Source organism: Procambarus clarkii, chromosome 30 (assembly GCF_040958095.1).
Source record: "Procambarus clarkii isolate CNS0578487 chromosome 30, FALCON_Pclarkii_2.0, whole genome shotgun sequence".
Classification (NCBI taxonomy): Eukaryota; Metazoa; Arthropoda; class Malacostraca; order Decapoda; family Cambaridae; genus Procambarus; species Procambarus clarkii.
The window spans coordinates 18,699,920-18,713,800 of NC_091179.1; the positions used below are offsets into that span (position 1 = coordinate 18,699,920).

The 13,881-nt window shown below is 43.4% G+C and overlaps 1 protein-coding gene across 1 annotated transcript in view; it reads left to right on the forward strand.

The window, feature by feature from the left end:
* Positions 1-282: 282 nt before the first annotated feature.
* Positions 283-13,881, forward strand: part of Duox (dual oxidase) — a 70,415-nt gene continuing 56,816 nt past the window's right edge. The window contains exon 1 of the mRNA XM_045754011.2: positions 283-720. Coding sequence (XP_045609967.2) covers positions 633-720 — 88 coding nt within the window. The 5' untranslated portion in view covers positions 283-632. The remainder of the gene's footprint in view (positions 721-13,881) is intronic.

Genomic DNA, 13,881 nt, shown 5'->3' on the forward strand with positions numbered 1-13,881 from the left:
CTAATACTGCGTGCGGAAATGCTATCATGTATTTTACGTATTTATTTTAGTTGTATTTTTAATGTTTATTAAAAATAAAAGTGAATCATTCATTCGCCTTTGTTACGTGGGTTACTTTGAATCATTTCTTTATGCTCGGCGGTAATTGGGTGGTAGAAACACACAATTCCCTCTCGCATGCGTCATTTAAGTGCTGCCAGGAAAACTGTGTCGTTACCAACACTGGAATTTTCCCACTTTTGGAGTTGACGGGAATCCAATTGGGCCGAAACTAGGAAAACTATTTTGAATAGGCTTCTTCAGGCAACAGGTATCCGTTAATAAGGCAAAATATCAAGAAACGTATTCTCCGTACAAGGCAAAAAGTGAGAGGATTATGTGGAGGATGGTTAGTTTCCATTTCACAGCAGAAAGGGAGGTAAAATTCGCCGGTAGTTAGAGCAGGACATGAGGATGCCTGAAATAGAAAGGGCGAAGCGCACCTGTGTGGGCGGAGCTTGAGTCAGCTGTGGCAGTGTTCAGACGGGAGTTTAACCGAGCCTCGCCAGTGTTGCCCTGACTCGTGACGGTGGTGTACGTGCCTCTCGCCCTCTTGAAACTATTGCTTTGCTTTGTCTTGGGGCCGTGTGGCCATGAGGAAAATACTCCTAACGGGATGCTTAAGGTGGATAGTTCTTGGAGTATGTCTGCTGCCTTGCTGGACTGTACGAGGAAACGAAGGTGAGTTTGGATTTGTTAAGATTCTGTTCACATAGTGGGTTAAATCTGTGTTCTCATTCTCTGCACGTTAGTGTCTTAGTCACATATGAAGTGTACGGGAGAGAAGCCATGTAAACATGAGTAAGTGGATCTTAAAAAAGAGCTTGTAAAAAAATCCAGAGTACGGAGATTTCAACGCCTAGGTGAAGCATGATCCACCCCCCAGGGCTGCAGGTAGGAGGTGAAGCATGATCCACCCCCAAGGGCTGCAGGCAGTAGGTGAAGCATGATTCGCCCTAGGGCTGCATGCAGTAGGTGAAGTATGATCCACCCCCTAGGGCTGCAGGCAGTAGGTGAAGCATGATTCGCCCTAGGGCTGCATGCAGTAGGTGAAGTATGATCCACCCCCTAGGGCTGCAGGCAGTAGGTGAAGCATGATCCACCCCTAGGGCTGCAGGCAGTAGGTGAAACATGATTCGCCCTAGGGCTGCATGCAGTAGGTGAAGTATGATCCACCCCCTAGGGCTGCATGCAGTAGGTAAAGTATGATCCACCCCCTAGGGCTGCATGCAGTAGGTAAAGTATGATCCACCCCCTAGGGCTGCAGGCAGTAGGTGAAGCATGATCCACCCCCTAGGACTACAGGCAGTAGGTGAAACATGATTCACCCTAGGGCTACAGGCAGTATGTGAAGCATGATCCACCCCTTGGGCTGCAGGCAGTAGGTGAAGCATAATTCACCCTAGGGCTGTAGGCAGTAAGTGAAGCATGGTTCACCCCAGGGCTGCAGGTAGGAGGTGAAGCATGATCCACCCCTAGGGCTACAGGCAGTAGGTGAAGCATGATCCACACCTAGGGCTGCAGGCAGTAGGTGAAGCATGATCCACCCCTAGGGCTGCAGGCAGTAGGTGAAGCATGATCCACCCTAGGGGTACAGGCAGCAGGTGAAGCATGATTCACCCTAGGGCTGCAGGCAGTAGGTGAAGCATGATTCACCCTAGGTGTGCAGGCAGTAGGTGAAGCATGATCCACCCCTAGGGCTACAGGCAGTAGGTGAAGCATGATCCACCCCTAGGGCTGCAGGCAGTAGGTGAAGCATGATCCAACCCCTAGGGCTGCAGGTAGGTGGTGAAGCATGATCCACCCCCTAGGGCTGCAGGCAGTAGGTGAAGCATGATCCACCCCAGGGCTGCAGGCAGTAGGTGAAGCATGATCCACCCCCTAGGGCTGCAGGCAGTAGGTGAAGCATGATCCACCCCTAGGGCTACAGGCAGTAGGTGAAGCATGATCCACCCCCTAGGGCTGCAGGCAGTAGGTGAAGCATGATCCACCCCTAGGACTACAGGCAGTAGGTGAAGCATGATCCACCCCTAGGGCTACAGGCAGTAGGTGAAGCATGATCCACCCCTAGGGCTGCAGGCAGTAGGTGAAGCATGATCCACCCCCTAGGGCTGCAGGTAGGTGGTGAAGCATGATCCACCCCCTAGGGCTGCAGGCAGTAGGTGAAGCATGATCCACCCCAGGGCTGCAGGCAGTAGGTGAAGCATGATCCACCCCCTAGGGCTGCAGGCAGTAGGTGAAGCATGATCCACCCCTAGGGCTACAGGCAGTAGGTGAAGCATGATCCACCCCCTAGGGCTGCAGGCAGTAGGTGAAGCATGATCCACCCCTAGGACTACAGGCAGTAGGTGAAGCATGATCCACCCCTAGTGCTGCAGGTAGTAACCCAGGGTCACCAGTTACTCGATAATCTCCCTAGTGGTGTTGAGCAAGCCTCCAGCGTGTGGAACCATTGGGACCAGAGGGCATGTGAGGGGTGACGACGGCGTCCTTGGGTGGGTGGGTGTGGTGTCCTTGATGCTCCGCGCTGCACTGCTTGGGAAGGCAACTACAGACCTGGAAGAACTGGCTGGATGCGGGTGCTGCTCTTTGTTTACCCTCCCTCGTACTCGTGTTGAGGGCCAAGTTTACCGAACGTGACGAGGATTAATGCCAACTCCAATCGAGAGAATTGGGTAGAAATGTCTGATTGTATTTAAAAAATATATGACTTTTCGAGTTGAATATTTAAATTCAAAGGTACATTTCGCACTAAGTAAAATTTATAGAAACTTGTAAGGGTAAATTATATTTTAGAAATCTGTAAAAAAAATTGTCTGCTATATTTTTATTAGCGAATACAGTTATTAATGTACTTGGCAGGTTGCACAGAGGTATTTTTAAATATTTCGTCATACAAAATTATTGAAGCCGTAGTAACATTAATATTAATATGATGTATGAAATTCGTTAGGTAAACTTGGGTAAGATGCTACAGTGACTTAGTGTAGTCTGGTGACGTTCTGGGAAGCCGATAAAGTAGCGAGCGGTTGTGGATGTCACAGGTGTAGCGTTGTGTACATTCATAATGAATGGTGTAGGTCGTGAATGGCGAGCGGCCTGCCTGCTGGATCAGGGTACAGTCTGGCTCGTTGGGTGGCACTCAACATTCTCTAGTACCCTGTACTCTAGCTTTCATGCCAACGCCTCGGGCATATATATACACACACACGAGAATTGCGGACTGGAGGCTAATGGTTTTTGAAAGTAGAGAAGGCCAAGCCTGTTCGCGGTTAGTGTTTGTCATTTTAAGGATTTGATGTTTCATGTATTTTTATTTTCACTTGGCGAGTTGTACTTAGCGTTGTTGGTGGGAGGGAATACCGGCTGCGCTCCGATGGCGACCTTTTAGAGTGGCGGGTATTATAAGTTTTAGTTAGCTAGGTTAGCCATTTCCCCAGGTCTCTGTTGACACTCGTGCCCCCGGGGTGAACTGGCACGGTCTGTGGGTCATGTTCAGGCTTGTTATCACCTTCACCAGACTAGTTTCTGCAGCGCCATTCTTCGTGGACGGCAAACTGCTACACGCCCTCAAATCACACACACAAATCGGCTAAAGAATTCGCAGTTGCATTTTAAGTCAATGTCTTTAGTCTAAATAAATAATTTTTCTTATCTAACATTTATTTCTTATTTAATATAAAAGAATGTACAATGGGTTATGTTATTGCTGATTTTAGTGGTTAATTGGTACAATCTCGCAACAGCCCGTCCTTTCCAGCTGTCACAACGGACAGAAAATTATATACAAAATATCGACCGAACCTCACCAAACCTTAGTAGTACCTACGCATAGAAAACTTGAATGTTTGTGAGCCGCTACCATTTATAGTGCATCATATTTCGTCCGTTTGGGATTTTGACGTCATTATATAATTAGAGAGTAAAGGATGCTCACAAAGCCTCAAACACGCATACTGCCTTGCAGTTTATTATCTTTCTAAATATGGTTGCTCTTGTTTTCTATTAGAAGCCATCTTGGGGATAGTTGGTCTGTCCTGGAGCTGACATCTCACTACCATATGTGGTCATCTCAATCGTCTGACCACATATGGTAGTGAGAAAAATAAAAAAATAAACTACAAATTTTAGTTTATTTAGAGAAGATTTCGTTTCCCAAATGTGTTATCCTTATATATATAAGCCTATTTTACCAATATTGCTTTTATATAACTACTTTTCTCACCTATGTATGCAATGGTGAATCAGACTTCACCCACGAGGTTTAAATACAGATATTTGCCAATAGAGCCGAAACATTAAATCAAATTTACCCAAGGCCTAACTGTACCCATAACTATAATGTAAAGTTAAATTATAATAAATTTGAGAATTCAGTTTTTTTAATTAAACTTAAAAAAACATGGCAAAACTTTCTATGGTGACGACCCCAGACAGAATAAGCATGGTCGCAAACGCGGTCAGTTTTTGTACAAATAGAGTTAAGGGTAGAAATAGCCTAAGCTACTCTATCCCTTTGAGATGTATTTCTTTCTTGTCTCCATAAACATACTTGAACTTGAATTATTGAATGGCTGCTTCCAAAGGTCTACTACATGTTTTAAGATGTTTTATAAATTCGTATAGTAAGAGGTGTTAAGAGTAAGCTGGGTAGAAATGATAGCCTATCATGGAAAGTCAAAGCGTAGGCGTTTGTCTATATACCATGTGAGATATACAAGTAGGAATGGTCATTGCCAGACTGCCTTATCTAATCTGGAAGGAGCTGGTGTGGCTCAAGATGCCCATTTTTTCTCTCAATATATAGAGGCTGCCCCTTTCCACCTTGTTTCTTCATTCCTCTGGAGTTGTTAGTGTTTCCTTAAGCTGTGTTCATAGCTTAATCCTTTTTTAATCGAGAGCTGTTTTTTGAAAACCCTCTGTACATGTGGTGTGGGCTGCAAAGCTACTTTCTACTCTCAACCGTGCAATCCTTCCTACTCTCAACCGTGCAATCCTTCCTACTCTCAACCGTGCAATCCTTCCTACTCTCAACCGTGCAATCCTTCCTACTCTCAACCGTGCAATCCTTCCTACCCTCAACCGTGCAACAAACTCATTACGCCAAGATAGTCTCCGTGGTGTAGTGGTAAGACACTCGCCTGGCGTTCCGCGAGCGCTATGTCATGGGTTCGTATCCTGGCCGGGGAGGATTTACTGGGCGCAATTCCTTAACTGTAGCCTCTGTTTAACGCAACAGTAAAATGTGTACTTGGATGAAAAAACGATTCTTCGCGGCAGGGGATCGTATTCCAGGGACCTGCCCGAAACGCTACGCGTACTAGTGGCTGTACAAGAATGTAACAACTCTTGTATATATCTCAAAAACAAAAAAAAAAAAAAAATATGTCGATTGGCCCTACTAGAAAAATGGGCGTCGGTATGAAGGTCGAGTATGTATGTATGTTTGTATATTTTTTATGTGAAGTAGGGTGTGGCTAAAGTTTAAATATATATATTTTTGACAAAAACGAGTCACTGGAACAATTTATATTTTGTTTAAGCCTATAATTAAGCCTGAGCCATCGCGATAGCAAGAGTCATTCAGAAGAAGCATCTTCATTTTTGTATTATTATTATTTTCTACCACAGACGTGGCCAGTCATTTACAATGCTAACCAGCATATATATACATTTTCTTCTGTCCTCCATGGACAGGGTGAGAGATTGCCATTTTTGAGTGTTGGCTTCCACGCAACGCCTGAAGTTTGCTTGAAAGTTTAGCTAGTTTATTTGCTAGGTCTAATGTTCAGAATAATGTTTTATGACATTAATTATAAAATACAACCGTGTGGGTGTAACACAGATGGCGAAGTTTGGATTCATACAACTAGGAAGGAAAGACCTTTTCATATATAGCGATGCATACGTATTATCCACACACTATTCATACATAGGTTCTGTTTACATACGTTATTCTCATATAAAATAATTTGTTTTGCAAGTAGTATGTATATCTTCAAGAATATTAATTGAAGAGTGAACGTCGGCTTTGTATTGAGAAATCTCTGGTGTAAAAGGCTTGCTCGCCAACTGGGCCTATAAAACGGCCAGTTGGGCTCTTATAAAAACTAGCTGGAGGTGTCTTGGCCTAGCTCGTCACCCCACACCTGCTACACCCCCACACACCTGCTACACCCCCACACACCTGCTACACCCCCACACACCTGCTACACCCCCACACACCTGCTACACCCCCACACACCTGCTACACCCCCACACACCTGCTACACCCCGACACACCTGCTACACCCCCACACACCTGCTACACCCCCCACACACCTGCTACACCCCCCACACACCTGCTACACCCCCCACACACCTGCTCCACACACCTGCTCCACACACCTGCTACACCCCCACACACCTGCTACACCCCCACACACCTGCTACACCCCCCACACACCCGCTACACCCCCCACACACCCGCTACACCCCCCACACACCCGCTACACCCCCCACACACCCGCTACACCCCCCACACACCCGCTACACCCCCCACACACCCGCTACACCCCCCACACACCCGCTACACCCCCCCACACACCCGCTACACCCCCCCACACACCCGCTACACCCCCCACACACCCGCTACACCCCCCCACACACCCGCTACACCCCCCCACACACCCGCTACACCCCCCCCCACACACCCGCTACACCCCCCCCACACACCCGCTACACCCCCCCCACACACCCGCTACACCCCCCCCACACACCCGCTACACCCCCCCACACACCCGCTACACCCCCCACACACCCGCTACACCCCCACACACCCGCTACACCCCCCACACACCCGCTACACCCCCCACACACCCGCTACACCCCCCACACCCCCACACACCCGCTACACCCCCCCACACACCCGCTACACCCCCCACACACCCGCTACACCCCCCACACACCCGCTACACCCCCCACACACCCGCTACACCCCCACACACCCGCTACACCCCCCACACACCCGCTACACCCCCCACACACCCGCTACACCCCCCACACACCCGCTACACCCACTCCCTGGCTTTTTTCACCATTAATTTGTTCTTGTACTTGTTTATAATTTCCTTTGTTTACATTTTGGTTGGGGGTTCATGAAGATGGTAGTTATAGAAAAAAAAGAGTACAAAATGCGTGATTCGGATATGATACAAAAAACACACTGCGTGACGTTTATTTTTGGTGACTAAGGTAATAAGATATATTTTCTCATTGCTTGTACTCTTAAGTATAGAAAAATGACCATTAGTCAGCAGGCTTCAGGTATCTTCAAGACGTCTTCCCCGAGCTGTATTTGGCAAAGGTCGAAACAAAATTCGACCTTTGCCAAATACAGCTCAGAGAAGACGTCTTAAAGGTAACTGAAGGCTGCCGACTGATGAGACAATGTGTCATAGCTCTAGATAAGGAGTCGGCAGCTGTATGTGACAAAGGTCAAAACAAAGTTTGAAGGGGGAATAACAGGTATTTTCTATGCTTTGGAGGTATAAGCAATTATCAAATAACACATCCTCCGAATTGACAGTACGATTTAATGCTAAGTGTAATAAGTATATTTCCTTAGTCATACATAGTACATAATTGCACTTATGAGGCTGTTACATTTACTTTCCTATTCTCCTAGTTTTCTGTTAAGACACTCAGAATTTTGGGTTGAAGTTTTCAAGTTCAATTAGCTATATACAACTTTTAAATATCAGGAATTTCTTTTTCAGTTTTATTAAAAAATAGAGATTTTATACAAATTTTAAAAATATCCTGAGTTACTTTACAATTTATTGATATATTTTGGTTTATTAGTTTATAAAACTGTAATATCAATATAGCTATAGGTTAAGTACTAATTGTAATTAAGAAGTAATAAAATGCTTATCTTCAAACACTAAGACGGTTAGGTTAGGTCGTGGTTTTCTATTCAGCTTTTCAGGTAAGCTCAAATATTCACAATATATTTGACAGTACCATTTAATACTACGTGAAAATAAGTACAATTCCCGACTTATATGAATAGTACATAATTGCACTTATTTGTGCTGTTACATTTACCTCCCCATTTTTGGAGGACGGGCTGGTTATATACGATGTAATATTTTGTTTCGCCAATAAGCGTAATTGGACTTGTACTGTGTGTGGCTAGGTGATTTATTTAGGTGGATTGAAAATTGGTTATATTAGGCTTACTGGCTGGAAGTGACTGCAACACTTTTAATGCATGGTTTGTATATGCTATAGGTTAAGTTCACAAGGCCAAAAAACAGTGGATGTGTATTCCCATATTAATTAGGCTTCATGAAGTTTCATATCTATTTTCGGGACATCTTGGCTGCAGGGCAGTTGATTGCTTGAAACTCCCCTGATGATACTAATGGTTGAATTCTGTTGGAAATATTCGAAAGGCATTGAACTGGTTGGGTTCAACACTATGAATAAGTATTTTTTATTATTATTATTTTCTACCACAGACGTGGTCACACATTTACAATGTTAACCAGCATATATACATTTTCTTCTGTCCTCCATGGACAGGGTGAGATATTTGTCAAACATACAGTTCAGGGATTTATTGAACAATCAACCACAGAAGGTGATTGTAGTGCTTTTAAAATGCTAGGCTAAGCTACATACGTAAATACATAGATACACAGATTTATGTATGCTACATAAAGTGTTCGATGTGTCATTTACATAGTGTCATTAACATGAATACATAATGTAAGGGAAGAGAATCCGAGAGACTGCTCTCACACAGTCTATTGTGTTCAGCACTACACCTCACCATAGCCTGTGTCTTACACAATCATTAGTGCTGCTAGGCTGACAGCATGGAGGCAGGGAGAAGCTACTACACAGCTAAACATGCAAGCCTTTATGATCATTACCGCAGCGTGTTAACCTTTAGACCAGTGACTAGACAATTCAGAGAGCGATGACGCGTTTTCTGTTCCTTGTCTTAACAAAAAAAAAAGGTAAAAAGAAAAGAATTGTTCTTGTCCCCACAGAGATTGCCAGTTTCTAGTTTTGGTATTTGTTTTTCCTTCGTTGGTAGAGCTAGGCATGTTGTTATGATATTTTAATTATGCTTAGGCCAAATTAAATATATATCGAACCCTGATCAAAGTTAAATAGTAGGATAACATTTCTGAAACGCACATAAAGCTCTCATTAGTGATATGATAAAGTTGAAATGTTTGCTGTTGCTCGGAACAATGGATCATGTATATACAAAAATGATAAGGCTGTGAAAGGTGTGATATACCGTGGATGCTGTCGGAACAACGGATCATGTATATACAAAAATGATAAGGCTGTGAAAGGTGTGATATACCGTGGATGCTGTCGGAACAACAACGTGGGTTAATGGAAATAACAATTGTGGAAATGCAAAACAAAGGAAATTAAAAAAAATAGTTTTGTGCGCAGTGCAAGCTTATAATGTAGGAAACTTTTGTCTTAATTATATATATTCATTTCAGGGGGGAGTGAGCTGAGGTGGTGGTGATCGTTCAGGCCTAGATTCACTCTTTATAAGAAATATTTATAAAATTTCCGGTTAACCCTTGAATTCATTATTCCAGAATATTTGAATTTAGGTCCATATTGTGAATTAATGTATATAAAAGTCACCAAGAAAGATAATACATGTAACTTATCCGAATGTTAGGAAGATCTAGGATTTGCTAAGCAATTATGGAATCTTAATAAAGTAATGGACGATTTTGACTTTAGGTCCAGTATAAATATATTGCAAACTCACTGTTTGCAACTCATTCCGTATCTCAATGACTCGTCTTCTTCCTGTAACCAACATATTCTCACTTGTAAGTTTACATCACGTTCACAGGAACTAAATGTTATTCAACTCCAAAGTTTACACATTACTACTACCTTGACAGTCCAGGACATCCCCCATTCCAGACCTGAAAATAAGTTAACCGTATTTCCCCAATTAGAGGGGAGGGCCCAGATTTAGTTTTTTTCCCCTTCTGATTTGGTAAATAGTCTGGGGACTTTACTGGTATTTCTCAAGCTGGATGTTCCAGACCAGCCTCCACCTTGGAGTGCATGACGTGGCTGGCTCAACCAGTGGTGTCTGTCTGTAAAGCTGGACGTGTTGCTTTTTATAGTTTGCTGCAATGATAGTGAAAGGTTACCAGGGTGTTGATTGATCTAAGAGACAAGCAAGACAAATATGAACACCATTTTTTATTAAAATACTAGCGCGTGTAAATAAAGCAGATATAAATAGGAATGCGTGTTTGTGTAAATACGTTAGTAAATATAATGGTTGTATTGTCTGGTGTGGGTTAACAACGAGCATGAGTTTGTTTTGTGTGTGAGGCTCGCAAGTCCACTTCCAGACTCAGTGGTGTGGAAGTGTGGTGAGGATTGTGGGGGTCAAATATCATAGAGAAAGCACTGATGGAGTGTCACTTTTACTTTTAACACAGGTCTATATATACTTCCGCGGCTACCTTAAATGAGGTGAACAAGTGTGTCAAGAGGTATGTATCTATGTGATACTAAGATTCACATCTCTCAAGTTGGTTTGTCATGCAGGAGTTGCCAATTTCAGTCTGCCTGTCTGCCTGCCTGCAGCGACAAATTTTGACTTGTCTATGATGTGGTCGTGACTGGAATGAGATGAGAATTGACACTAGCAGAAAATCCTTTATGCTCGGCAGTTCCCGCGTTGCAGTAACTTTATATTTTCCATCTATTGTGTGTTGCGACGTTGGAAGGGTGTGACTGGTCTGGGATTGTCTTGTTGGGGGGGGGGGGGGGTTGTTTGATGTTGTCTCAAGGTTCATTCATTGTGCAGGATGATTTTGACAATTTACTGGGAATAATTATATTTAGATAGGCTATACTTGATATTTATTATTAGGCTATACTTGATATTTATTATTAGGCTATACTTGATATTTATTATTAGGCTATACTTGATAGTTATTATTAGGCTATACTTGATAGTTATTATTAGGCTATACTTGATATTTATTATTAGGCTATACTTGATAGTTATTATTAGGCTATACTTGATAGTTATTATTAGGCTATACTTGATAGTTATTATTAGGCTATACTTGATATTTATTATTAGGCTATACTTGATATTTATTATTAGGCTATACTTGATAGTTATTATTAGGCTATACTTGATAGTTATTATTAGGCTATACTTGATAGTTATTATTAGGCTATACTTGATAGTTATTATTAGGCTATACTGATATTTATTATTAGGCTATACTGATATTTATTATTAGGCTATACTGATATTATTAGGCTATACTGATATTTATTATTAGGCTATACTGATATTTATTATTAGGCTATACTGATATTTATTATTAGGCTATACTGATATTATTAGGCTATACTGATATTATTAGGCTATACTGATATTTATTATTAGGCTATACTGATATTATTAGGCTATACTGATATTTATTATTAGGCTATACTGATATTTATTATTAGATATGCTATGCTGAACGTAGATTATGCTTGACAATATATCCCCGAGATAAACTGTGAGCCATAGGTTTGGCCAAAAACAAATTGCTTGGAATGATCCTGAATGTAATTCTTGTTACTCCTATGCTGCGAGATTTAATGTAAATTTATTCCTGGTTAGTACATAGTAAATAATGTATTGGTAAAAACTTGAAACACGATGGAGAGATGGTAATTAAGTGCATTGAAACTGTACTCACCTAGTTGTGGTTGCAGGGGTTGAGCTTTGGCTCTTTGCTTTCGCCTCTCAACCGTCAGTCAACTGATGTACAGGTTCCTGAGCCTACTGGGCTCCATCACATCTACATTTGAAACTGTGTATGGAGTCAGCCTCCACAACATCACTTCCTAGTGCATTCCATCTACTAACTACTCTGACAATGAAAAAGTTCTTTCTAATGTCTCTGTGGCTCATTTGGGTACTCGCTTCCACCTGTGTCCCCTTGTGCATGTGCCACCCGTGTTAAATAATCGATCCTTGTCTACCCCTGTCAATTCCCCTGAGAATCTTGTTTATGGTGATCATGTCTACCTGAGCTCTTCTGTCTTCCAGCGACGCGAGGTGCAGTTCCTTCAGCCTTTCCTCGTAACTCATGCCTCTTAGTTCCAGGACTAACCTAGTGGCATACCTCTGAACTTTTTCCAGTTTCGTCTTGTGCTGTATAATGTACGGGCTCCATGCCGGGGCCGCATACTCCAGGATTGGCTTTATATACGTGGTATACAAGGTTCTGAAAGATTCCTTACACAAGTTTTTGAAGGCAGTTCTGATGTTAGCCAGCCTCGCATACGCCGCCGATGTAATACCGATACGTAATGCCACCCAATGCGTTAAGCCTGAGGTATTGGGAACTCACCTATTGGAGACACACTAAGACAGTGAAGGATGGGGGGGGGGGGAGGTTCGACAAGCCGCTGGGTGCCCGTCCTCGTCGAGGCCACTATAGTGTGTTAGTGGCCCTCGGGTATATTGACATTCTTTAGAAAGGGGGATATGATTGAACTGTACAAATGAAGGAATCTTAGGTCTAAAATTATCAACTAAGAGCCTAAACACGATTCAAATGGATTTAAATGGGATAAATTTATATTTAGAACAGAAACAGGCAAACACTGAATCGGAAATGAAGTTGTAGAAGTGTTGATCAAGTTATCTTTGTAACATCATAGAAGCGCCCTGCTGGGAAGTTTGAAGCATGGTTTAGTGTGATACACGACTGGTTGTGGCTGGATACGGGCTGCCTGGCGCTAGAGGTCCAGCAGGTATTGGCGTGTTCGTATGTTAGTATGAGCAGGAACACCGTTATCGTGGGGGTCAAACTCCTCTCCTGGTTATCGCCTGATATCTAAACACGGTTTGAGGTTGGTTATATATTACTCAATTTCTGGGTTTCGCATGATCGTTCTGACCAGTTTGTTGTAGTTACCCTACGCTGTCATTCGTGAGGGGAGGGAGGCGGGTGTTTCTTTTTGGATTGATTGATGAAGATCAAGTCACCCAAGAGGTGGCACGGGCATGAATAACCCATAATTCTTTTTGAAGGGGGGGGGGGTGCTTTTTTTTAGAGCCGGGTGCTTCTAGGGTAAGAGGACGTACGTGCTGTTGAAGGGCTGGATCGTACTATCTGTGGCAGGGCGCTTGCTTCCTGGGATGGAGTTGTGCTCTTTAGGGGGGAGGAGGGGATGGTGGGTTATCAGGCGAAAGCGCCAAGCCATTATGACTGCCCACCTCCTTAGGAGGGGAGGAGGGGCTGGCTGGGAAAGATGATGGGTGGAGGAGCGTGAGGAAAGATGGGTTAAGTGCTGGGAAGGTTGTATACCATCACTACTCAAGCAAGATCATTATTTCAAGGTAAATAGACAGTCGCCACCGCAAATGTAATCGTGTATATTAGGGCAAATTACCTGGTTGTAAACTCTTCGAGCTGTGTTTGTAGAGCAAGGTCACTATACCTTCCCCCCCCCTTTCCTCATCCTCTACTACCCCTCCCCCTCTCTCTCCCTAATCCTCTACTGTCCCCCGCCCTTCCTAATCCTCTACCTTAACTGTGTTTCATGCCTTCTCTCTGTCTTTATCCCAACCTGTTACCCCAAAAACGATACTTGTAGCAAGTATTAATCGAACGTATACACAAAGGGACTGTTGCACACACAGTTCGCGTTGTACTATTAGTTTTGTAGAGGGTGCGAGACGCCTACATTTTCCTAGGCCTAGTATGTGTACACACACACACACACACACACACACACACACACACACACACACACACACACACACACACA